Source organism: Xyrauchen texanus, chromosome 28 (genome assembly GCF_025860055.1).
Source record: "Xyrauchen texanus isolate HMW12.3.18 chromosome 28, RBS_HiC_50CHRs, whole genome shotgun sequence".
Lineage (NCBI taxonomy): Eukaryota > Metazoa > Chordata > Actinopteri > Cypriniformes > Catostomidae > Xyrauchen > Xyrauchen texanus.
This window is the reverse complement of record NC_068303.1, coordinates 34114681-34141533: the sequence shown is the minus strand read 5'-3', so window position 1 is coordinate 34141533 and position 26853 is coordinate 34114681. Positions and strand designations below refer to the sequence as shown.

The window sequence follows — 26853 nt, the reverse complement described above, 5'->3', positions numbered from 1 at the left end:
GCTGACTGACAGAATGAGAGGAGGCAATGTAATTTGTTCATTTTGGCATGTGAGTCGATCACATTCAACAAGGAGAGAAAGAGGTGAAATGCACTAAGACAAGTTTATAGGTATGCACATAACATAATCCCTAATTTAGGAATGTGCATAAATGACTGAAGACTATACAGTTAAAATGACATGAATTATAAATGGAATTGTTGTGCATTGGTGCACAGTGAAAGAAGAACTTTTTCTCTGTCTTGGTAAAAAATGAAGCCCAGCATTTTACAGAATATAAGACCTGCCATTTGTAGTGAAAGTCCCTTCCTACATTGGTAAATATGCAAATTGCATTTGTGTTGTTTTGTCCTGATTTTAAAGAGTGACTTAAGCATGAGCAACAGCATTAGAGTGCTGGCTGTGATGGAGCATTGGTTTGAACCATTGAATGAATGCACCCCTTGACTGAACTAGTCTGTCATCTCGTTCATGAACAAACTGAATGTACTGGTAAACTCATTTGTGAACTAAACTAATAAAACATATATCTTGTTCGTCAATGAGAAACGAGAGGTGCTGCACCTCGTTTGTTCAGTTCGTCAATCTCGTTCATTAAGAAAAGGGGATTATGTAATTATGAATAAAAGTGAGTGATGACCACACATAACAATGACATACGGATGTTATTGAAACTGATAATTATTTTAAGGCTAGTTTAAGCACATTTTCCATGCTTTTAAAAGAAGCGTGTTACTATCAAAGAAATATGCCAGACATTCAACAGGGAGGCTATGCACAAAAGAATAGTCCATATTCCTTTCAAAGCATACAGTCCATTTACACTACCAATTTCTAATGAATGTGCTGTCTCTGTTTATAGCTGGTGCTTGACAGGGAATGGACTATAGAATAGGATGCAGATGGTGCTGGAGAAGAACCTTAAAATTAAATTGCACTTGGCCCACCCCATTAGCGCTTTGCACACAATTTAGCCAAACTCACTTGAGCTTAGACTTTGCACATGCTTGCACAAAAATTCATGGCCATGCCCATTGACTGTATGATGCTTAACTCTAGCACTCTTAAAATAGGGCCCTTAATTTTAATATTTTAATTTAGAAAATTTAGTTTTTCCCTGCTGTCCCGACCTTATCAGAACAGACCTGTGACCCATTTTTGAAACACCAGTTCAGAACTACTATCACAGAGGACCTTAATGAGCTCCATTCATCAGCAAGTTTTGCTGGTGAACAACATTGTTATTCTGGTCCAACAGCTAGGCCAGCACCAAAGCAGCACAAACCAGCAGTCTGGAACATAATGGGAAAAGCTGGTCTTTTAAGGGAAAAAATCTAATTCATACAAGCCTTTAATTGCATCAAGCCTGATGATTGTGTGAGACGCTTGATTTAGATTAGTGTGAATTAGCCAAATGTGTTTGAGTGAGAAAAAACTGATTGTATTCCAGTAGAGGTGGAGAGTGGAGTGCAGTCTCAGGGCCAGCCTACAGTGCTAATGCCTGCATAACTAAACACTTAAGCTGTAAAACAGCCAAATAGAAGTCATTAAACACATTAATCTGAAAAACACATTCCTTTCTCCCCTCACACATCTTACTCTTTCAATAGTACTGACAATTATGAAGCATGAAGAGCCAGGTAGAAGGCAGCGTAGTAAACCCACCTGTGGTCTTAAGTAGGGATGCTCTGATCAGGATTTTTACACCCGATACGATCACCAATCTTCCTGTCACCTGATCAGCCGATACTGATCCCGATACAGATGAATTCACCTTTTATCAGGATCTCTGTCATCAGTTGCTATATGAAAACTTTATGCACACTGTCACTATTAATTTAATTTCCGTCTTTCCAGTAATACCGCTTTGCCTAGTTTTAGCTAACAAAAACAGTATAAAAAGATTTATTAAAAAAGCTTTAAAAAAGGACTCTAAATCAAGTATAGTCTAACAAGATATTCTCTATATTAAGATCAATAAAAATAAAGCTTAGTGTCAAACTGAAGAAAAAAACTATAATTCATAGGTGCAATTAAAATGTGACATTTTTGGTTATTGATTTATTATTCGTTAGCATTATTTCATATAATTATTATTATTCCTTATTTTATTTCAATTTTATTTTTGCATTATATTTGATACATTATTTTATGATATCTTAAGATTGTATTGAATTTGAAACTGAGAAAATGGTTTAAAAGTTATTTATTTTTTGTTTTTATTCATGCTTGATAGTCTTGCATCAAGTTCATTATGCCTCTTTTTGGCATAAGCACTGTATGACGGTCTGATGAAATTGCTAATCGAACCAACAGATCCTGCCTGTAATACGAGGCAGGGGGCGAGGAGCCAACTCCCCTGCAGGAAAGGACTTAACTGGCGGCAGTGGGGAGGTGGAGGTTAACGTGTTGGCACACTGAAACAGCAAAGTCATAGGTTATTAGCAGACTTTTAAAGCAAGGGGTGATATATGATTGGCTAAGAGCTAACTAGATAATGGCATGAAACTTTACAGCTGCGAGTCTTCCCGCTAGAACTACATGTCTGCTTACATTTCTGGTAATAGCTGGTTTAAGGGGATTGTGTGTATTTTGTAGTTTTGGCAATTTTTACACTCAGTTGTCACTGATATTTGAGCATAGTTGACCGAAACCCATATGTCACAGGGAAGTTGTATAGACCTGATTTTGGTCATAACTGAATTTTAACAAAATATGCAATTACTGTAATTTGTTTTTGCACAGCAAAATACTCCATCAACTTATTTTTATCAACATATTTTGGCTTCAAAAAAGGACACTTGACTGAGACTGCCCTCTTGTCAGTAGCTGAAGGTGGTGACCAAGTTACACCATCTGGCCACTGCTGTTCCACAGGGACCAGTGCTTGGACCCCTCCTCTTCTCGATCTACACTACAACATTTGGACCAATAATTAAGGCAAATGACTTTTCCTACCACTGCTACATAGATGATATGCAGCTCTACCTGTCACTACATCCTGACGACCCCATTGCCTTCACTTGTATCTCTGCTTGCCTCTTAGGTATCTTAGCCTGGATGAAGGAACTTCACCTTCAGCTCAACCTGGTCAAGACAGAAGTCCTCGTGATCCCAACCAACCCTGTCTGTTGACCACAACCTTACTATTCATCTTGGTTCAGCTACACTCATGTCAACCAGGATAGCGCAGAAACCGGGGAGTAGTGGTAGATGACCATCTTAACTTCACTGCCCACTCATCTACTGCATGGTCTTGCAGGTCCGTGCTTTACAACATCAGGAAAATCATACACTTCCTGTCTGAAAATGCTGCACAGCTCCTGATCCATGCTCTGGTCATTTCACAACTGGACTACTGTAATGTTCTGTTGGCCAGCTTCCCAGCTAGCACGATTAAGCCACTTCAGATGATCCAAAACGCAGCTACACACCTGGACTTCATCAGCCAAAGAGGGCTCATGTTACTCACTCTTGATTTCACTCAACTGGTTCCTGTAGCTGCCCATATTAAATTGGCCTTCATGACAGTCAATGGAACAGTACCCTCTTCAATTCACTCCTACATGTCTATGTCCCAACTCGCTCTCTGCAGTCAATGAATGAGCGGCACTTGGTGGTCCCATTGCATAGAGGCTCAAAGTCTATTTCACAATCATTCACTCTCTCTCACTGTGGTGGAATGAGTTTCCAACCTTCAAACGATCTGCTGAAACCATCTCAACATTCGAGAACCAGCTGTGTTGCGTATAGCGGTATTAAGTGGAACAGTAAGCGTTCAGGTTGATACAACTGGTAATGTACCACAACAGAGCATACATGCATTACAAATTACTACAGAATTCATTAACAAAAGAAAATCATACATGTCAAAGGATGTCTTCTCTGATAAATCTTTTTAAACGTATTATTTCTTAAATTAACCTTACAGGCAACATCAAACTACACCAGTCCTGATGGATCTCCTTAAAGGGTTTGTTCACCCAAAAATAAAAATGATCCCATAATTTACTCACCCTAAAGCCATCCTAGGTGTCTATGAATTTCTTCTTTCAGCCAAACACAATTGGAGTTATATTAAAAAATATCCAGGCTCTTCCAAGCTTTATAATGGGAGTGTATGGTACCTTAGATTTTGAAGCCCAAAAAAATCCATCCATCAAAAAAGTAATCCATACAGCTGCAGGGGGTTAATAAAGGCCTTCTGAAGCGAAGTGATGCGTTTTTGTATGAAAAATATACATACACATTTATGCTCGATAATGGTCTCAATAAAGCTCATTTGATATATTTTGAGATTTGGAAAGAGGGGGCATGGCTAATCCAACAGCTCAGCTTTTGGAAAATCTAGAATGTCTCAAATCGCTTACAGCACCTTTAACTGTTGCTTTGTTTCTATCTTTTTTTTCATTGTTATTTCATTTTAATACTTATATGTCTCTTCTCTTTGCCCTTTTGGCATTGTGTCACTATGGGAGTGAAATGTTTAAAAGGTGAACTCACACAGTTAATAATACTGTTTTTTCTTTCATCAGAATAAATCATGAGTCGACCCAACCATGGATGCCTAAATCTATTTAATCCATCTAACATACAACGCAGACTACATCAGCTACACCAGTCAATGCCAACTAATGCCAACATCAGTTTTATGATGTGCACAGTGTGATCCAATTTCTGTATGTAGGGCACAGCAGCCGCTGAAATACCTCATTCTCTGTTACTCATTTTCTTTTATTAGTTGTCTGCATTATTACAACAAAATATCCAACCATTGACATTATTTTAAAGAAATATAGTTCAATCACTCTTTCAACCAAAACATTTTCCAAACATTCTCCATAGTTAACATTTAATTGATAATGTGATGAACTACAGATGTGGTTATTCTACTAGGACACCTGTGTGGACTTGAAGGAAACTGTCTTAATACATCCACTAAAAATCACCTTAAGATAAGTTAAAAGAAATTGAATGGCAAAGAACTGAGAAGTTTTAATCAGACTTTAAAGATTATTATAATTATATTCAAAATTATATTAAAAAAGGGATGAGACCTTATATGTGCAACCCCAATTTCCTGTTTCAGTACATCAACATAAGTTATGTCAACACAATAAAGAAAACCTAACCCTAACCCTTGTCAAGGGGTTTTAATAAATATTACATACTAATGTTACAAAACACAGCCACACTAACACACCAAACTTTCCCAACTATAAATGCGTCCAAACCTGCCTCATGTAAAAGTGTTATAATGAACTGTAAATGGAACATTTTAGAGCTGCTATTCTTGTGTAAACTGCTTTCAGAAGAACAGAGTGATAGTGATAGAAAAAGTTAATAATTGGAGTATGAAAGTGATTGACTGATTGACTCTCTGTGAATATTCCGGAATAATTGGAGTGGTGGTGGCGTAGTGGCTAAAGCACAGGGCTGTTAATCAGAAGGTCGCTGGTTCTAACCCCACGGCCACCACCATTGTGTCCTTGAGCAAGGCACTTAACTCCAGGTTGCTCTGGGGGGATTGTCCCTGTAATAACTGCACTGTAAGTCGCTTTGGATAAAAGCGTCTGCCAAATGCATAAATGTAATTGTCATATCAATTGTTGGGGACTTCGTTCAGGAGCAGGCTTGGTTATTAGTAATAATTAATAATGATCAATTATTAAAATCAACAGAACATTTATTAGAATTCATATTGCTGGGGCACCACCCTGGAGTCAGGGACTAAAAACCAGACAGTATAGCAGTCTCAATAGCTTGTCTGCAGTCACGTGATTCTTATGACGTGCGAAATTCAGATGGAGGGCATGAAGTGAAAAGCAGAATGGATGAGATGGAGGAAAGTCCATGCTGTACTAGTTTAGAAGCTATTACGAGAGAAAGGTATAAACAGAAAATCACAACATATGTTGAACGTGATCCTTATGTTATGAAGAGGAGTGATTTTTCAACTGAATACTTGCCTGCCATCGAGGCAGTAGATATAAGCAACTACCTTGTCCTCCAGACATCCTTCTACTCAAGAAAACAAATGAAAGCATACAAAAGTATGGAGGCATATAACTTTCTTGTTAGTGGTTGGGTCAACGACCTCGGTACCAAGGTGCTCCACAATGACTGCTTTTTTGGTTTTCGCCCGGGTGAGTGGCATTTATTTTTTTGTCCTGTGGATTAAACTATCAACAAACATAAAATGCTGTGGTGTTCTCGATGTTAGCATTACGGTTGTTTACTTTACGTTATTAGGTTAACCACTCTCAAAGGTTCCCTGAAACGCTACTAAAGACATGGATCATCGCGAAACAAGACGGAGAATTCATTGCAGCTCTTTGCAATTGTATGGCAGGGTAAATTAGTTACGTTTGCCTGCAAAGACTTTGTAATTAGCTTTGCTATTGTTACGTATTTTTGCTCAGTTACACTGAAGTCGAATCGGTTGAAGGAGGATGAGAAATCTTCTTTCTTCATTTCTGCAGGCAAAAGGGTGAAGGCGCAGATTGCTTACGGATTCAGATCCATTAGCGTGCTCGATGGAACACAGAGAAATCTCGGCTCGTCCAACGATATTGAGATTGCATGGCCAAAGTTCAGGTATGTACATTACTTCCTTGGGCAACGAGGCTACACCTGGAGCAGCAGGGCTTACTAGATGAGGCACAAAATGTTGGTGGTAACAAAGCATGGAAGGAATTTCTGGGTTTTATACTCTAGATTACGTCATGGTTGGGGGACACGTTCTGTCGTGCATTTCATCCAATAGGAGTTGAGAGTTTGATCCTTCAGAATTTCACTCATAGGTGTAAAGTGAACAAGGCTTTATGGGATCCGTTGTCTGTTTTGGACTGGATTTTGGTGTCGTTGTTGTTATCAAGCTTTGAGTGTTATGCCGCAGTCAGGCTTTATGTAGGCCTGCCTTTGTCTCCTATTTGCATACACGAGGCCCACCAGGAAGCACTTACACAGAAATTAACACCAGTGCCAGCCACAATATCATAATATATCATTGAAAAAGGCTAGAAAAAATGTCAATAACCTTTTAAAAACTAGCATCTTGTAAAATTATTCATTTACTCTGGATAATTGGGTAGGACAAGTGGGTGGCCAGCAGTATTTTTTTATAGCATTGCCCTGTCAGGAGCAGAGATTGTCTCCAGAATCCAATGAATCTCTAAGGCCAGAATGATGGTGGATCTGAAGAATGGTTGTCCTGTGAACATCATCTGGCATAAATCAGCCAAACAAACTCCGCTCAAGGTAAGCTGTAAAATTGACCGTACTCGTACATGGCAAGATGAAGACTGTGGTTGGTTTAGACCATCTCAGCAACCACGGAAACCGAGAAATGTCCTTAATTATGATGTCAGCATACAACAGTTTGAGAAAGACAATTCCAGGAGCCTTAGTTAAAGGTAATTTAATCACCTGGAGTTAAATACATTTCTCATATATTGTGCTTGCTAGCTAGCTATCTATCTATCCATCCATCCATCCATCCCCTATATATATTCCACATACACTTCTAGATTACACTGATACAAGATCTGAAATTAAGAAATTAGTGTTATTCAGGTGGGCCATGAACCATTTTTACAGATTTTTCACATAAACTGCAGAACTACACTTACCTCTGATGCATGCCTGCTTTTAGGAAGCTTTTAATCATTTTCAGCCATTCTCAATTTGTCTTTTTTTCTTCTTCTCACTAAACACTAATAAATTCCTCTTTTTCAGTCTCACTCATCATACACACTCCATTACCTCTCTTTTCTATCCCATCAAGCTTTATGACTGCAACATCATGATTTATGCTAATAAACCAGCCTTGCAGTATAGTAAGCAAATTGTTGAAAAATCACAAATATATAATGAAAATCACAGTTGTTTTTTAGAGGCTATTCAGCTAAACTATAGCAGAATTGAGGGAATTTAAAGCTCAACCTCATCTCAAAAAGAGAATGAGTAATCTGAAATATACAGCAAAACTATTAGACATCATGGAAAAATAAAAATAAATTAGCCAAGACTTCAGAAAAAAAATTCTGGACCATCCTTGGGAGCAATTTCCAAATGCATGAAGTAACCACATTCATCTGGACAAACAATAATACGCAAGTATAAACACCATGGGATCACCAGCCATGATACAGCTCTGGAAGGAGACACATTCTATCTCCTAGAGATGAGTGTAGTTTGGTGCAAATAGTGCAAATCAATTCCATAAAAGCAGCAAAGGACCTTGTGAAGATGCTGGAGGAAACATGTAGACAAGTATCTATATCCACAGTAAAATGAGTCCTATATCGACATAACCTGAAAGGCTGCTCAGCAAGGAAGATGCAACTGCTACAAAACCGCCATAAAAAAGCCAGTTTGCAAGTGCACATGGGGCAAAGATCTTACTTTTTGGGGAAATGTCCTCTGGTCTGATGAAACAAAATTTGAACTGTTTGGCCAAAATGACCAATGTTATGTTTGGAGGAAAAAGGGTGAGGCTTGCAAGCTGAAGAACACCATCCCAACCATGAAGCATGGGGGTGGCAGAATCATGTTGTGAGGTGCTTTGCTGCAGGAGGACTGGTCTACTTCACAAAATAGATGGCATCATGAGGAAGGAATATTATGTGGATATATTGAAGCAACATCTCAAGACATCAGCCAGGAAGTTAAAGCTTGGTCACAAATGTGTCTTCCAAATGGACAATGACTCCAAGAATCCCTCCAAAGTTGTGGCAAAATGGCTTAAGGACAACAAAGTCAAGGTATTAGAGTGGCCATCACAAAGCCCTGACCTCAATCCCGTAGAAAATTTGTAGGCAGAGCTGAAAAAGCCTGTGCGAGCAAGGAGGACTCGGTTACACCAGTTCTGTCTGGAGGAAATTTTTGTGGAAGGCAACCCAAAACTTTTAACCTAAGCTAAACTATTTAAAGGTAATGTTACCAAATACTAACAAAGTGTACGTAAACATCTGACCCACTGGGAATGTGATGAAAGAAATAAAAGCTGAAATAAATAATTTTCTTTGCTATTGTGACATTTCACATTCTAAAAATAAAGTAGTGATCCTAATTTATCTAAGACAGGGAATGTTTTCTATAATAAAAGTCTTGACTTCAACTGTATACATATATATGACAATTTATATTTTTCTAAATTCAAAACTAAATTCAAGCATTTAAGCAAATCATTTAGATCAAAAGGTGTAAAAGTAAAGGTTGCATCAATATATGCAAAACCATGCCCTGTCTGCTCGCCGAGGGCGTCCTCCTGCGGCTTTCAAGAAAGAAAGAAAGTGGCGCTCCGCCTCAACTAACAAGTGAGTGGGCCCAGCTCTCAGCCCCAGCGTTGAGCTCCCCGCAGAAGTTGGACGTCCATCGTCTCACAGACCCCCTTGAGGACCCAGAAGGCTCCCAGGCGCTCCTGAGATGACAGACCCAGAGACCGAGACGTTAGCTCCGGAGCTGGTAAGACCACTCCGTTCCCCGGTGGAGGGCCGGGAGGAGAATTGTTTGTTAAATTCTTTATACTCTATAGAGCTATTTCCTTGTTGTCTCTGGGGTCACCTGGCCCGCAAATGCCGTTCTCATGGCACTCTGCTTTCAGGCCTCAACAGTCCCGGCTCCATGGACGCGGTGTCCCCGCCTTCAGCCCCACGACTGTTCCCCGGCTGGCCGGTTCAGATGAGTCCAGAGGACGCCAGCATCAGACCTCCTCCTCAGTCACGAACCCGCCCCCTGCCGGATGCGCAGAGCAAGGTAAGTGCTTTGAGTTTATTCTCAGCACCAGAGTCTCGGGACGCACGTTGCCTCCCGACGCCGCGTTACCTGTTCCGCACTGCTGCGAAGCCCCGCCGGGTAGGTCCAAAAAACTCGTCCCCTTGGTGCCCCTAGCACGGAGTTTAGAGGTGTGGCTTTCACTGCCCAACCCATCACGCTGGCTGCACCGGACCATTCAACTCGGTTACGCAATTCAGTTTGCCAGGTCTCCGCCCCCCTTCGTGTGCGTAAATTTTTCCGCAGTACACGGCCAACATGCCCATTCCCTGCGCGAACAAATCGCCTCCCTTCTATTAAAGGACACGATAGAGCCTGTCCCTCCAACCGAAACGAAGAAGGGTTTCTACAGCCCTTACTTCGTTTTACCCAAGAAAGGCGGCGGCTTACGACCGATCTTGGACCTGCGAGTTTTCAATCGGACCTTGTCCAAACTCCCGTTCAAAATGCTCACCCCGAAACAAATTCTATCTGGCGTCCGGCATCTAGATTGGTTCGCAGCGGTAGACCTGAAGGACGCGTACTTCCACGTCTCAATTCACCCTCGACATCGACCCTTCCTACGGTTCGCGTTCGACGGCCAGGCGTATCAGTACAAAGTCCTCCCCTTCGGGCTGTCTCTGTCCCCTCGCGTCTTCATGAAAGTCGCAGAGGCAGCTCTTGCCCCGCTCCGAGAAGCCGGCATACGCATACTCAATTACCTCGACGACTGGCTCATACTGGCCCACTCCCGAGAGTTACTATGCGCACACAGAGACCAGGTGCTCAGCCACCTCAGCCGTTTGGGGCTTCAGGTCAACTGGGAAAAGAGCAAGCTCTCCCCGGTCCAGAGCATCTTTTCTCGGTCTGGAGTTAGACTCAGTCTCAATGACAGCACGTCTCTCCAACGAGCGTGCTCAGTCAGTACAGAAATGACTCGCTTCCTTCAAGCCAGGCGCCGCTAAAACGTTTCCAACAGCTCCTGGGGCATATGGCATCCTCCGCGGCGGCCGCGCCGCTGGGGTTGATGCATATGAGACCACTTCAGCACTGGCTCCGGACTCGAGTCCCGAGACGAGCATGGCGCCGCGGCACGCGCAACGTAAAAGTTACTTCTGCCTGCCGCCAAACCTTCAAACCCTGGACAGACCTCTGCTTTCTAAGGGCAGGAGTACCCTTGCAGCAGGTGTCCCGACGCGTTCTGGTCACAACCGACGCCTCCAAATTGGGTTGGGGCGCCGTGTGCAACGGGCGCACAGCCGTAGGCCGGTGGAACTGCGGCCCGCTGCGCTGGCACATCAACTGCCTAGAGCTGCTGGCTGTTTTTCTGGCCCTGCAGAAGTTTCTCCCGTTAATTCGGAACAAACACGTCCTAGTCAGGACAGACAGTACCACGGTCGTAGCCTACATAAACCGCCAGTGAGCCTTCTTGCACAGGTGCTATGCAAGGTCAGGGAGGACGAGGAGCATGTCATTCTGGTAGCCCCTTACTGGCCCACCCGGACTTGGTTTTCGGATCTCACGCTCCTCACGACAGCCCCTCCCTGTCGAATTCCCCTGAGGAAGGACCTTCTTTCTCAGGGATGGGGCACGCTCTGGCACCCGCACCCAGACCTCTGGAACCTCCACGTCTGGCCCTTGGACGGGATGCGGAAGATCTAGCTGGCCTACCATCGACCATCATAGATACAATCAAGCCAGAGCCCCCTCTACCAGGCATGTTGCGTCTGTTCGCGGACTGGTGTTCTTCCCAAGCCGAAGACCCGCAGAAGTGCGCAGTTAGGTCAGTGCTCGTGTTTCTTCAGGAGAGGCTGGAGAGGAGGCTGTCCCCCTCCACCCTCAAGGTGTATGTCGCCACTATCGCGGCCCACCATGACACGGTAGACGGCAAGTCTCTTGGTAAGCACGACTTAATCGTCAGGTTCCTAAAAGGTGCCCGGAGGATAACTCCCTCCCGGCCTAACCTGTTCCCCTCCTGGGATCTCTCGGTCGTCCTTACGGGACTCCAGAGACCCCCCCTTCGAGCCGCTTGACACAGTTGGACTCAGGGCCCTCTCTCTCAAGACCGCCCTGCTGATCGCGCTCGCTTCCATCAAGAGGGTCGGGGACCTGCATGCATTATCTGTTAGTGACGCTTGCCTGGAGTTCGGTCCGGCAGACACTTTCGTGATCCTAAGACCGCGACCGGGCTACGTGCCCAAGGTTCCTACCACACCCTTCAGGGATCAGGTGGTGAACCTGCAAGCGCTGCCCTGGGAGGAGGCAGACCCAGCCCTTTCACTGCTGTGTCCAGTACGCGCTTTGCGTATTTATCTGGACCGCACACAGAGCACCAGACGCTCTGAGCAGCTCTTCGTCTGCTTTGGGGACTCCGAGCCCACTCCACCAGGAGTGTTGCGTCCTCATGGGCACTGGCTAGGGGCACTGCCCTAGCAGACATTTGTAGAGCAGCGGGCTGGGCAACACCTAACACTTTTGCGAGATTCTACAATCTCCGAGTTGAGTCAGTATCGTCCCGTGTTTTCTCAGGTACCGAGCCCGTGAGAACTTCGGTAGCACGCCCACGATCTGACCGGGTGAATCGCTTGCACCTAGCGCCCTTCCCCTAACCAGGGAAACAGTGCGCCTTCATTCCCAGGAGATCCCAGGTTTGGGACACTGGTTGATTCCTCCCTAGCCCTCGTGGGTCGCAGTTCAGCGGAGGAACTCGCCGACCCAAGCCACTGCGGGTACCGCAAGCTACCCTGTACTGGTATAGGTGCTCCACAGGTAAGGCCTCCTTCGGACTCCCCCTGTGTGTAACACCACGGTTCTGTCCCCTCTGGCGAGCGGACTCCCGTGTTTCCCTTAGGCAGTCACGGCTGCCTCGGTTGCCGTGCTGTATGTTCCCCCCTATGAGGCTGGATCCACCACCGCACCAACTTTTCCACATAGGCCCTAAGTCAGGCCTCTGATGGTTTTGCCACTTAAACTTGCCTCCCCTCTCGGGTAGGCGTGGCCTCTGCAGGGTCTTCTCCGCCCTGAATAAGGGCAAAGACCCCCTTCCCTCAATGCGTGTAGGTTGGCGGCCAGCACCTTGTTCCCCCCTCCAGGGTAACGATAAGGAATCCTGATGGCTTAAATGGGGCATTGGGGAAGGGTACGTGCAGCCTGATACAGTTGGTCATCCTGCACATAAGAATACCTGCTCGCTCCTGTATCAGCATTTCACGTACACGGCTCAGCGCAGTGGCACTTTTATAAGTGGACCCCTAGTGTCGCTTCTCTGACACAACGTGGAGAGAGCGACAGAAGGGGAACGTCTAGGTTACGTATGTAACCTCCGTTCCCCAATGGAGGGAACGAGACGTTGTGTCTCCCCCGCCAAGTCGCTGAGCCGAGCCACTGTTGTGGCCAGACCATTTCCGGCTCCTCAGAAAAATCCTGAATGAACGCCCGTATTTGCTCCGCTTAAATACCCGTATGTGCGGGGGCGGGACATGCAAATACTGGTTGCCAACTCTCATTGGCCTTTTTTCATAGTTCAGAGGTGAATATCGGCGCTCAAGAGAGACCCCTAGTGTCGCTTCTCTGACACAACGTCTCGTTCCCTCCATCGGGGAATGGAGGTTACATACGTAACCTAGACGTTATACATTATTTATACAATATGTTCATTATACATTTTTAATTTAAGTGTACAAGTGCAGATTGGTCAAGTGTTCAATAAATGTATTTGTTGAGAAATTTTGTCTATCTTAAGTAATTATTTGTGTTACATTTTATCTTTCAATTAAGAGGTTAAAAACATGCACATATCGGCCAAAATAAATCGGCAGCATTAATCGGCCATCGGCCGACCTGGATTTCAAAAGATCGGCATCGGCCTGAAAAAACCCATATCGGTCGACCTCTAATGGAAACTGGGGATGGTCACACCATGAATATTTCTTAGGATGGTTTCATTTTGAGGGTCCATTTCTGTATAGGCACATCTCACCTCTCTTTAAGGTCTTAAAAGCTAAAAAAAAAAATGCTTTTGAACATTATATTTCCCAGGAAAAAATGTATGTCATTGCATACATGGTGATCTGTGTGATAACATGCCAGATGTTGGTACACTACTTTGGGTAGGTTGTCACAATGGAATCTGTCATTAAATGCCTATTTTTAAATTTTTCCAAAATGTATATCTTAAGCTTATTCAATTTGTTAAACTTGCCAAATAAAAACATGTGGCTCCATACTTTATAGAATCACGATGACTGTCTTTTGACAGTGCCTCACCCATTCAAATTTAAGGAGTGGGTAGATGACAAAAAGCGATGGCCCTAGGTAAGTTACGTTGACATCATAAACAACTTATTGTTTTGACAGCCAACAGCTGTATGCATTGAGCTTATACAAATTTTTACTCCAACTAACTCTTAAAATGCTTAAACATTTTTCTTGATAAGAATCGGGTTCTATGTGCTGTTAAGCACTATTGAAGTACCTTTAGTTTTGAGAGGGGCATCTGTTCTTCATATTTCTGTGAGTCAGTTCAACAGAGTGGTTTTCATTCAGGAATGTGTGCTGTTACCATAGTGATTTGTAAAAGAACTGATGCCAGGTTATCCTCCGACTGGCATTTTTGCACTGTGTGTGTGTGTGTGTGTGTGTGTGTGTGTGTGTGTGTGTGTGTGTGTGTGTGTGTGTGTGTGTGTGTGTGTGAATTTTTTATGTTTCAGTGTGTGCAGCTTCAAGATAAGGCAGTAACACTATATAGTTGCCAAGTGTTGTGCCTCTTAGTATTTGTGTGACAGCAGACTGTACAAGCCTTGATCTGCTTCCTGCTGCATTGCTATTCAGCTAGAGTATGACTCAGCAGATCCTCAGATGATCCTCTGATGCACAGCTTGATGTTCAGAAACCAGAGTTAAAACAACAGAAATGCAAAACATTTTGTTCCCAAAATATCCATGATGAAGTGAAGCAGAATATGTGCAAGTTTGCATCCATACAGCTTCTCTTTGAAAATATTTTTTTTCTGGAGAGATATTCCACTAAAGTCCCTTACAAGGCAAGTCATAGGCCTTTTCCAACAACATGGTTCGGGTTCCTGGGCCAGTGCGAATTCTCAAACTATTCTGTACATTTCCACCGCAGAATTTTCCATTTTCCTGGGCTGTAAACCTGGTTCCGCCCGGCCCCAAAAGCTTGCTGGTCAAACAACAACAGAAGCTAATATCTGCAACAATGAGTACTTCTCTCTATAACAACAACAAAAAAAAAACATTATTAAGGGAGTACATAAAAAATCTGTGTTTAAAACTCTGTCCTTGCCTTACCTCGATTCACTAGAGCAAGCCAACAATAACAGATTTTATTTTTTATTTTATTTTATTTGAGCTATCAGGTCGGATTTGGTGCAAAATTGCAGGCTCATGTAATTCGTCCTTGCATGTTTATATCATGTCCTTAAGCATGAAAAAAAGGGCAGACTACTGTGTCGAATGTGTGTTGGCTAGGGAAGCTACTCAGTCAGTCGCAGTTCAAGATAGCAGTGCTTGGACAGCAGTCTCTGGATGGATGTTAAAATTGTTTGGCAAACTTATTTACTTGCTAAAATGCTTGGATATGAACAGGAAAAGGGACGGGTAACCCTGGAGCAGGGAAGAGGTCCCGTGACCCTGGAGCAAGAAAGGGCCAAGTGGTTCCGGAGCAGGTGAAAAACTGGAGTATAGGGGGCAAGACAATGGGACTCTGGGGTGGGATTGAGGTCCGGTGACTCCAGGATGGGAGCGGGGTCAAGCTGCTCCAGAGCAGGGTCAAAATTGAAGTGTTTCTGCTACAAAGCGGGACTAGACTAGGGGGATTCGGATTTGGGTATTGGCAGGACTGACCAAGGGAGGGTGGGTTTGAAATACGTTTTATATTATACGTATATATAATACGTATATAATGTATAAAAACGTTTGAATTTTTTTTGTTTTTCTATTTTATTTTACATTTTTTGTAAAGTTAGTGTAGTGTTAATGATCAATTGAATGTAAATAGCACTCCCTATCATTCACTGACCACAATAAAGTACTGTTTGGGAATATACCCGTCTTTGTGGAATCTTCGCCATCTATTACCTCCCTTGACCCCTCACAGTTAATGTGACAGGAAAGGCTTTCACCAGTCGAGTGAACAGGTCAATAATGATGAGAATGTAATTGTTTCATGAACTAGACACAAATGGACCAAATATGTTGCTGTGAAGCTGAACCATTGGTGCCCCAGCTTGGTCATTTTGAAGCTTGGCTCTCTTAGTGGGTCCTGCAACTTGTACTGTGGGCATTGCAGTGTTGGCACCACTGTCCATACATTGCAGTATATACATATTGGGAGAAAATATGCTATCAAAATAATAATAACAGAATAGTATGTACAATATACACAATGTATGATAGAAAAGTACAAACAGTAAGAGGCTTAGATGTGCAAGATACACAGGAATTCCAGTGTACCTGTATTTGATAGTTCTGTATGTTGATCAAGCAATGTTCTGAATGCTAGTATACATAGTTTACATATGTGTAATGAGTGTGTATCAGTCTGTAGAGACAGTTCGACACGTGACAGCAGGTACATAGGCATGATGTGCATGTTGTGCGTGCTATAATAAATAATAGTAGCTGTTTGGAGTTGTTTGTGGGGAGTAATCCAGTGTATGGTTATTAAAAAGCAATGCTGGAAGTTCAGTGACAGTGTTGCTACGTGGCGTTCAGCATTCTGATGGTCTGAATAAAGAAGCTGTCCCGCAATCGGCTGGTGTGGGATCTGATGCTGCAGCACTGTCTGCCTGATTGCAGCAGAGAGAACAGTCCATGGCTTGGATGACTGGGACATCTGAAGATCCTCTGATCTTTCCTCACACATCGCATGGTGTAGATGTACAGGAGGGAGGGAAGCTCACCTTCAACACATTGCACAGAGACACACATACTAGAGCCCGACCGATAAAGGATTTTGAAGGCCGATACCGATACAAATATTTGTTGGGTTTAAAATCCGATAAACCGATATATCGGCCGCTATTTTTTTTTTTTTTTCAGAAACGCGCAACAAAACATTAACAGATTTCCCTAACATTAGTTATTTGTAGTTATTTATGAGTTTTAACTAAAATAATATGATAATGCATTTTAAAAAGAAACTTGTTTCTTTTATTGTCACAACAGAACAGAGGAACATCAAAATATATTAAAGTTCTGATAAATAAAATGTATAAAAATACAAACTTAAGATATGAAACGTAAAGTCCTTTGAACAAAAACACAAAAACAACAACAACCAAATCAAAGTTACCAGTATTAAAAGACTTGGTATAGCTTCATAAATATAACTTTATACTACTTATAAATTGCTAACAGTATATATGAGGTAGTGTACTGAATCAGTCAATCCTCAATAGCTCCAGTCCAGCAGAGGCAGGTTGTAGTACAAGAAGCAAAGTTTCTCTGCATTATCTCCTTTCAAAGAGCTTCGCCTATCCTCATAAATATTCCCTATGGTGCTGAACACCCTTTGCTCGCCAACGATGGAGGGTGGACTGGAGAGGTACTGCCTTGCCAAAACTGACAGTCTGGTGAAACGGTTGGTGTTGTGTTTCCACCAATCGTATGGATTCCCACTCTTTCTGTCAATGACAGGCTCTCTGAAGTACCGTTCTAGCTCTTCGATGATCCCCTCTGGTTCCACTGCCTCACTGGTGGATGGAAGGAGCACAGTGTCATACAGCGAGTCTAAGAGACTGGGTACTTGGTCCTCTGTTCTCGGCCTTTTGGGATCGGTCTCCTCAGATGGAGTTTGCGTGGCATAATCTGGTGGACTGGTCTCCATAGCCTCTTTTAGCCAGGTTTTCACTTTTACCAGAATTTCTGGTACCAAAGGCCGCTCTTTGTAGCGTGGGTCCAGGGCACAGGCAAGCACCACCTCTTTAGCGTCTTTAACTTTTGCAAATCTTTTTTGCAAACTGTCCAGCATGAATTTTCTTGTGGTTTGAATACCCCTGGTGGTTGGTCCCTCTGACTCCAGTAAACGTTGTAACACTGCTAAACATGGTATGATGCAGGATGTGGATGAGTCCTCTCTGCTGAATTCCAGTGTCACCTCCTCCAGTGGTCCAAGGGTCTCTGCCAGGTTCGACGCAATGGACCATTCCTCTGCTGACAGACATGAGAAATGTCCATGGTCGCTAGCATACGCAGTGATGGCTCTTTTCTGTTCAATCATCCTCACCAACATGTGCAGTGTCGAGTTCCACCTTGTCTGTACTGCCTGTATGATCGAATGCTGTGCGACACCTAGCTCCTCCTGAATTTTAGATAGGCGTTGCTGTGCCGTAACAGAGTGGTTGAAGTGAGTTGCAATTTTCTTCAGCTTTGCCAGAATGTCCACCACCACTCTCTGGGAACTGAGGCCATCATTGATAGCTAGGTGCAGTATGTGAGCACTGCAGCTCAGGTCTGGCATCTCAACAAGGCGCATGCCTTTCACCATATTTGCCCCACTGTCCCTGAGTACAAGCATGACCCGGTCCTCATCAATTTCCCATTCTTCAAGCATGGACAGAAATGTCTCTCCAATGTACTGTCCTGTGTGGGACTGTGACAAGGATTTCACGTTCAAGACAAGTTGGACCTTTTTCCAATTCTTGTCAATGAAATGAGCAGTCAGGCTCATGAGTGCCTCATTTGACCCTGACCAACAGTCGGTGGTAAAAGAAATGCTGTTTCCTGCATTTTCAACTGACAGCAGTTTCTTTATTTTGTTTACAACTCCTGTGTAAATCTCATCCATCTTCTTTGTACGGAAAAATTTATCAGTCTTTAATGGGTATCTGGGCTCTGCTTTGGCCGTAACCCTTTTAAACCCTGCACCCTCAACAACTGTAAAAGGCAGGATGTCAGTGGCTATCATCTCCATCAGGAGTTTGTCCATTTCTTGAGTTCTTGGATCATTTAGAGTCCATTTTGTGATTTTCTCTAGCACTTGTTTTAGGTTTGGCTGTGTCATACTCATCAATGATGTGTTTGGCTGTGCATCTTTTTGCCTCTTCTCGTACATCTCTGTGTGTTTTAATTTAAGGTGTGCCCACAAGTTGGATGTATTTTTAAATTTGAGGCTGCCAGATCCCTGGCTCACAGAGGCTGTACAGATGTTGCATGTGACTGTACCTGATGGGCCTTTTGTGAAATGCTCCCATACTTGACTTCGTCCACCACTTGCCATCTGTCAAAATATAAAGTAAACAAGCCCGATGAGATATACAAAAACAACATAACATAAAACGTAACATAAACATACAAATAAAATGATTGCTGCTACAGCCACAACTATTACTACCAGCGTTATTATTATTATTATTGACAGTAATAATTACAAAAAATAATGATGACATTATTACTAGATATATCATCATAATTTATATTATCATTAAACAAGATAAAGGTCATTCCTAAATGTTTGTGTGCGTGTGTATTGTAATAATTAGTCCCACTCCCTACATTGCCTTATAAGCTACCTTATAATTACAATGTCAGCTTGCTTATCCCTTTACCTGCACATTTTAAATTCTTTCCATCAAGCTACATCAAACCATTTTCAATCATCAGTTGCTGCCTGCCTTCTAAAACCTATTATTTAGCGATTCTAAATCCATTATGTGACTCGTTAATGCTGTGGCTGAACGACAGTCTGCAACGCACACTTGGCGTCGTTGGATTCACACACATCATGTAAAAGAAAAGCTAACTTTGTCTTTTATGCACAAGATACGTTTGATACTTTGTCTAAATGTTCACTCCTCACAAGTCTAACTTACATTTTACAATCCAGGGACTGTAACTAGAGATATGCTAGTTATAAATACAGTAATAATCATTACTTTATTTAGGCAGAAAAAGTTCATTGTGGTTTCCAAGCTCATTACTGTTAACGTTAGCGGTCTTCCACTGATGATAGTGGCATTAGCTAGCTTTATGGTTAGCTAGTCTATGATGAGCCATAATTTAGCAATGGATAACGTCATACTGCAAATTGTAAAACATACATTTTCAATATAACAGGCCAAGGAGAGATGATACGTCTCATTGCTATAACTGTCACGCGCTATTAAAGAAATACTTCAGTCACATCGTCAAAAGTTAAAAGGACAGTCAGTCAACTACACTGTAACAACGTAACATAATTATTACTAGCTAATTCCGCTTCACTCTCGGCTTATTTAACAGCAGCAAAACTGGACATGATAGTCACAAATTTTGTCATGCTTATTTGAGTTAAGAGAACTGATGGGGATGTTCTTTTAATTGTTATTCAAGCAATATATGTGACCAACTCACCATGGCATGAACACACTTCACCGATGATCTCACTCGCGGATAACTGATTCTCTCTGCCCGACTCTGGCTGGATCAGCAGATTGCAGGATGTGTGGCGCGTTATACACGAGTGTTGCCAACAGGGACGGTGTAGAGTGCCCTCTGGTGGACAAACTATACAACTCCAACACTCATGACATGGTTGAAGGGTGTTTCGTCCGTTTTTTTTTGTTTGTTTGTTTTTTAAATATTCATTTATCGGCCATTATAAACGCCGATACCGATAGTTTGGAAAATGCCTAATATCGGCCGATAATATCGGCCTGCCGATAAATCGGTCGAGCTCTAACACATACACTCACCTAAAGGATTATTAGGAACACCTGTTCAATTTCTCATTAATGCAATTATCTAATCAACCAATCACATGGCAGTTGCTTCAATGCATTTAGGAGTGTGGTCCTGGTCAAGACAATCTCCTGAACTCCAAACTGAATGTCAGAATGGGAAAGAAAGGTGATTTAAGCAATTTTGAGCGTGGCATGGTTGTAGGTGCCAGACGGGCCGGTCTGAGTATTTCACAATCTGCTCAGTTACTGAAATTTTCACGCACAACCATTTCTAGGGTTTACAAAGAATGGTGTGAAAAGGGAAAAACATCCAGTATGCGGCAGTCCTGTGGGCGAAAATGCCTTGTTGATGCTAGAGGTCAGAGGAGAATGGGCCGACTGATTCAAGCTGATAAAAGAGCAACTTTGCCTGAAATAATCACTTGTTACAACCGAGGTATGCAGCAAAGCATTTGTGAAGCCACAACACGCACAACCTTGAGGCGGATGGGCTACAACAGCAGAAGAACCCACCGGGTACCACTCATCTCCACTACAAATAGGAAAAAGAGGCTACAATTTGCAAGAGCTCACCAAAATTGGACAGTTGAAGACTGGAAAAATGTTGCCTGGTCTGATGAGTCAAGATTTCTGTTGAGACATTCAGATGGTAGAGTCGGAATTTGGCGTAAACAGAATGAGAACATGGATCCATCATGCCTTGTTACCACTGTGCAGGCTGGTGGTGGTGGTGTAATTGTGTGGGGGATGTTTTCTTGGCACACTTTAGGCCCCTTAGTGCCAATTGGGCATCGTTTAAATGCCACGGCCTACCTGAGCATTGTTTCTGACCATGTCCATCCCTTTATGGCCACCATGTACCCATCCTCAGATGGCTACTTCCAGCAGGATAATGCACCATGTCACAAAGCTCGAATCATTTCAAATTGGTTTCTTGAACATGACAATGAGTTCACTGTACTAAAATGACTCCCACAGTCACCAGATCTCAACCCAATAGAGCATCTTTGGGATGTGGTGGAACGGGAGCTTCGTGCCCTGGATGTGCATCCCACAAATCTCCATCAACTGCAAGATGCTATCCTATCAATATGGGCCAACATTTCTAAAGAATGCTTTCAGCACCTTGTTGAATCAATGCCACGTAGAATTAAGGCAGTTCTGAAGGCGAAAGGGGGTCAAACACAGTATTAGTATGGTGTTCCTATTAATCCTTTAGGTGAGTGTACATCCCCCATTGTTTATTAGTTAATGATGCAAAAATATCTTCTTAATGGATAATTTCATCATACATTAACCCAGATGAGTATTTCCATGACAGATGCATCAAAAAAACATACTGCGCTCTGAACGGCATAATTAATGCCTTCACAGGGCACTTAGAATTTAATATAATAATGATGGCCATGCAGTAGGAACATTGCAAACAGAATTTTCAATACAAATGACTTCAAGGGTGAGTTCAGCATGTTTAACACATTTCAGCCCTACAAAACTCTCAGAGTGGAAGGTAAAATCTTTAGGGAACAGGGCATAGAGATCATCACTTCTGAATGAAACACAACCATTTGTAATCTATGTGGACACACAAAACACTGTAAACCTCTTAGAATAATACAGACATTGGCTTAATTTACCCAAAGAGATGTGCTAAGGTGCAACCCATACCGGTTGCGAGAAACCACAACAAGATAAAGTATTGAATGTCTTGTGAATACGGGACGCTTGAGCATTTTAAGCATTTCATCACAGGACGCAGTACTCGTCTCACCGTCCGACCTTTTTATAATTTAATAGGGGACACAAAGCCTTCAATATGGGATGTTTCACTCTCTGCCAAAACATAGGACACCAATATGTACAGTGTTTGAACAGAAAAAACATGATCTGGTCACATTTGGAAAATAATTTTTTTCCTGCAGTGTGAACAAAGCCTATGTCTGTACTTCTGTCTTTGTGACCTTCATTTATTGTAAAGTACAGGTAAACCCAGGTCATGAAGGATGCTGAGCCATGGCTTTCGCAGAGGTGGAGGTAAATCCATTAGTTCACTTGTAAGGTCAGGTTTCTGACCATATCTGCTATAATCCAGCGTTCACACATATCTGATCAATCACTCGTCATCTCTGATACAGTCTCACACTGTCAGACCAATCTCGCTATTATACCTGTAAATGAACCAAACATAAACTTTGAAAAGTTGTGCTTTTTTCCTTGTGTTGAAGTCTGTCATTTGGTGACAATTTGCACTCATCTGTGTCATTGCATGTTGATCTCATGCACACTGAAGAAGTTTTGTGAAGTACTGTGCATGTAATTGTATGTGCTTTGTAAAAACATTTAAACAGATGGTGTGGCGGCGGGGGCATGGTCGAGCGTCCACCTGGAGAGAGAGGGTGCATACACCTGAGCCAGATTATGATTAACACCTGTTTCTAATTGCAGCGAGCTTGGGGATAGTGGTATAAAAGTGCCACGCCACCGACAAGAAGCAGAGAGCGTCAGGGACAAGAGAATTTATTATGGAGCCGATGAGCTATTGTTGTGAAGCTGATGAGTTATTATTGAGAAGCTGATGAGCTATTGTTGTGAAGCTGATGAGTTATTATTGAGAAGCTGATGAGCTATTGTTGTGAAGCTGATGAGTTATTATTGAGAACCTGCTGAGTCATTGTGAAGCTGTAAAGCACTAGAGTACAATATATTAATTAAAGCTTAACTTGTGAAGAAACCGCTCTCCTGTGTCCTCCTGCTGTGAAGGTTCTTTACAGATGGTTATTTCCTTTTAAAGATGCATGTTACTGGAAAAGCTTAGAACTCTTGTTTAGTTGATCGATTGGAGAGTTTGTTTTTGTCAGCATCAGGACGGATTAGCATCTACACCTCAAATGCGATGTAGTCTTATTAGATGTCATTTTTGACTACTTCCTTATGTGGTTTTAGTGATCCGATTAACATTGTGGACCCAGTTTACACCTGTATTAATTGCTGAAAACTTGTGACTTGTGATCACCCGAAATGCATTTGACTTCCAGGTGTAAACAGGGTCCAAGGCCTTGTTCAGACTGCCACTAAAATTCAAATTTTTTGCATATCCAGATGAAAAAAAAAACATGTAATCAGATTTTTCTGAATCTGATTCAAACCACATCGGGAGGTGGTTTCAAATGTGATTGAAATCTCATTTTTTCAGATGCGTCTGAGTCCGGATGCTCTGGCTGCTCAATTCGGATTTCAAATGGTCTTTTGTGTCACTCTTAACATGACACACAACGATGACGTAAAAAATCGGTGACTGCAGCATGGAACATCACAATATTTACCAGACTTCTGCACCGCGACTGGACTGGGCGCTTATTTGGAGAGTGAGATGATGCACCTCAATTTATCCCATATCTGTTTTGAAAGCATCGTCACATGGGTACGCCTGCATCGTTACCAAAGCAACCCATGCAGATAGGTTGGTTATGTCTGAATGCGCAAATCTGATTTGATCACTTGCAATTAAAAATGTGGACAGTCTGCCTGAAAAGATCTGATTTGAGAAAAAAATCTGATTTTAATCTTATAGGCAGTGGCAGATCTGCATTTCTTACAATTCTGTGAAATTTTGGCTTTGAAACTTTAAAGAAACTTTTACAAGTATCTTTAAGTTTCATCATTAAAGGGACATGTTAAAGACTGTATAAGTCATACTGAGCAAGCTAAATTACTAAAGAAATCAGATGTCCATCCAGTTGTGCAGGGTCAGGGTGGAAAATAACCTGAAGTGGTGAAGCGGTCTCATATGCATCAACCCGAGATGCGCGACCACCGCTGAGGATGCCATATGCCCCAGGAGCCTCTGCAATTGTTTCAGTGGAACCACTGTGCCCAGTCTGAATGTACTCAGGCAGTTCAGCACCAACTGCACACGCTCGCTTGTGAGGCGCTCTGTGGTTGAGACTGAGTCTAACTCCATGCCTAGAAAAGAGATGCTCTTTTCCCAGTTGACCTGAAGCCCTTAACGGCTGAGGTGCCTTTGCACCAGGTCCCTGTGTGCACAGTGCAACTGTCGAGTGTGTGCTAGGATTAGCCAATCGTCGAGGTAGTTGAGTATGCGAATTCCCACTTCCCTTAATGGGGCAAGAGCATGTCAGAATACGTTTCTGCGTCAGCATCTTGAACGGGAGTCTGTGTCTGGCGGGGCAAGATGTTTTGGATGGCCTCTGTCTGTTTCTTCACCGCCGAGAACTGCTGGGCAAAATCCTCAACAGTGTCGCCGAATAAGCAGATCTGGGAGATGGATGCGTTGAGAAAGCGAGCCCTGTTGAAGTCCCGCATCGCAACCAGATTCAGCCACAGGTGGCGTTCCTGGACCATGAGGGTGGCCATTTCCTGTCCGAGTGCACGCGCAGAGACCTTCGTGGCCCTGAGGGGGAGGGTGGTCGCCGAGCGCAGTTCCTGCAGCACATCAGGATCAGGCCCGGGTAAGCATAGCATACAGCTCAGCATCGGCCTCAGACTGGGCCGGCACACCCGAAGGTGCTAGTCCTCAGTGTCGGAGTCTGCCAAGAAACTCTCATCCAGCTCGGGGGCTCCGAAAGACACATCAGACTGGCCATAAGGTGAGCAGGTCTCATCTCAGAACCGGACGGGTGTAGACGAGCATGCTGGGGAATGGGTGGTCCGTGGGGATTTACCCGGCAAAACTGAGGCCGTTAATCTCCCAAAATTGACTCCCATGCCAGCTGCGCCAGCCCTATACCCATGGGTCGAAAGTGCGACATGGGGGGTGGCTAGAGTGGCTTTCCCCCGGAAGATGGAAAGCCATGACCGCAATGTTGCCATGATCATGTTCTAGCAGTGAGAACATGAACCAACCACAAACGCTGCCTCAGTGTGATCGCTGCCCAGACATGCGAGGCAGCGCCCATGGCTGTCAGAAGCAGAGCGGTAATGACCGTATCTAGGAATGACACAAAGATGGAAGGGCATCTTGATAAAGATGCGTTTTTAAAAAGACGTTCAACGTCAATGTGTGTACTCTTTTAGAGAAATATATTCTTTAGTATATACTGGCTCGCAGAAGAAGAGAAAAGCAGCTGAAAATGCACCGTATCTCCAACAGCATATGATCTATAGAGGTAAGTGGAACAGCAGTGGGTATACTCAGCTCACTGAAACACAACCGCTCGGCTCTGAAGAAAAAAATCTGTCGGAACAGACACACGCTTCCCTCCTTTAATACCCGTATGTCCGGGGGAGGGGTATGCAAATTCTGTTCCCCAATTCTCATTGGCCTTTTCTCAAAGATAAGAGGTAACCAAGGATCTCAAGAGAGACCCCTAGTGTCTTAGCGACACAACGTCGAGTGACAGAAAGGGAACCTCCACTATCAGCCTTAAAATTACACATTTACCATAAGAAATGGCTTAGCATGAAAATTGTGTATTTCTCCTTTGATTAGTATCGTTGTTTTGGCAGTAAAAGGTGTTTTCACAAGGAAAATGTAAGAAAATCACTTTAAGTGTTTTAAATAAACCTGTACTACTGTACTGTTCTTTTGTATTAAAAGTGCTGCAGTTTTTCTCACCACATTTAGCTATATTTCTATTAGAGTCTCTCTCTCTTCCAGAATGAACACTGACATGCCATAAAATTACTTGCCAAAATCACAATGTTGGGAAACAGTTAACATGCACGCGAATGCTATAGTTATGACACAATTCTCCTTCAGTGGTTATCCATTCAGAATAGGCTTTCTACAGCCACGGTCACCATATGAATGAGACATTAGCAGCTCTTACCTGCAAATAGGCACTAAAACCAGAGAATTTCAACAGGCTAGAGCTGAATGCCTCTAAGCTCTTTTTCCCAACGTAATGACCACTAAGTTGGAGGTGCTAAGGGCAAATGAAACTTGTTTTGCCAACCGCCATAAAAGAGAAGAAAAGGCAGAGGAAGAAAAAGAATCTAGAAGAACAAACACTGATTTTCTAGAAGAATCTAGAAGAACAAACTCTGACAAAGGAGAAACTTTCCAGCAACATTCAGCATTTCGCAAGATTGCCCACACAATGGCACTTTTTTGTTTGTGCTCTCATTAAGGGACAGAGCGCTAGTTTTATTTCTACTGTAAAAAAAATTAAATAAATAATTATCTCATTAATTCGCCTTTAGATATGAAGCACCAAATGAGACGTAATGAACTTTGTTAAACCTCGGTTATACACGCGCCTAGAAATCACAAGCTGCTCAGTATCCTAAATGTAAGTATACATTTAATTAGTTAATGTTTCAAAACAAAAACCTTCGACATGATAATGGTGTTTGATAAGAAAAGAAGCAAAATCACCATGGCTTTTAGGCTATTATTATCAGAGCTGTTCAGCTGCAGGGTGAAGATGAATATTTAAAACAATCTACTTCATATC

General features: G+C 42.9%; 2 protein-coding genes across 2 annotated transcripts in view; both read right to left on the bottom strand.

Moving 5' to 3' along the window:
• LOC127622261 (heparan sulfate glucosamine 3-O-sulfotransferase 5-like) overlaps positions 1-26853 on the bottom strand; it is a 67009-nt gene that overhangs the window by 17586 nt on the left and 22570 nt on the right. The gene's annotated exons all lie outside the window — the stretch shown is intronic.
• Positions 17170-18996, bottom strand: LOC127621715 (zinc finger BED domain-containing protein 4-like). Its single transcript, XM_052095434.1, has one exon. It carries the CDS (start codon positions 18994-18996, stop codon positions 17170-17172), a length of 1827 nt encoding a protein of 608 aa, XP_051951394.1.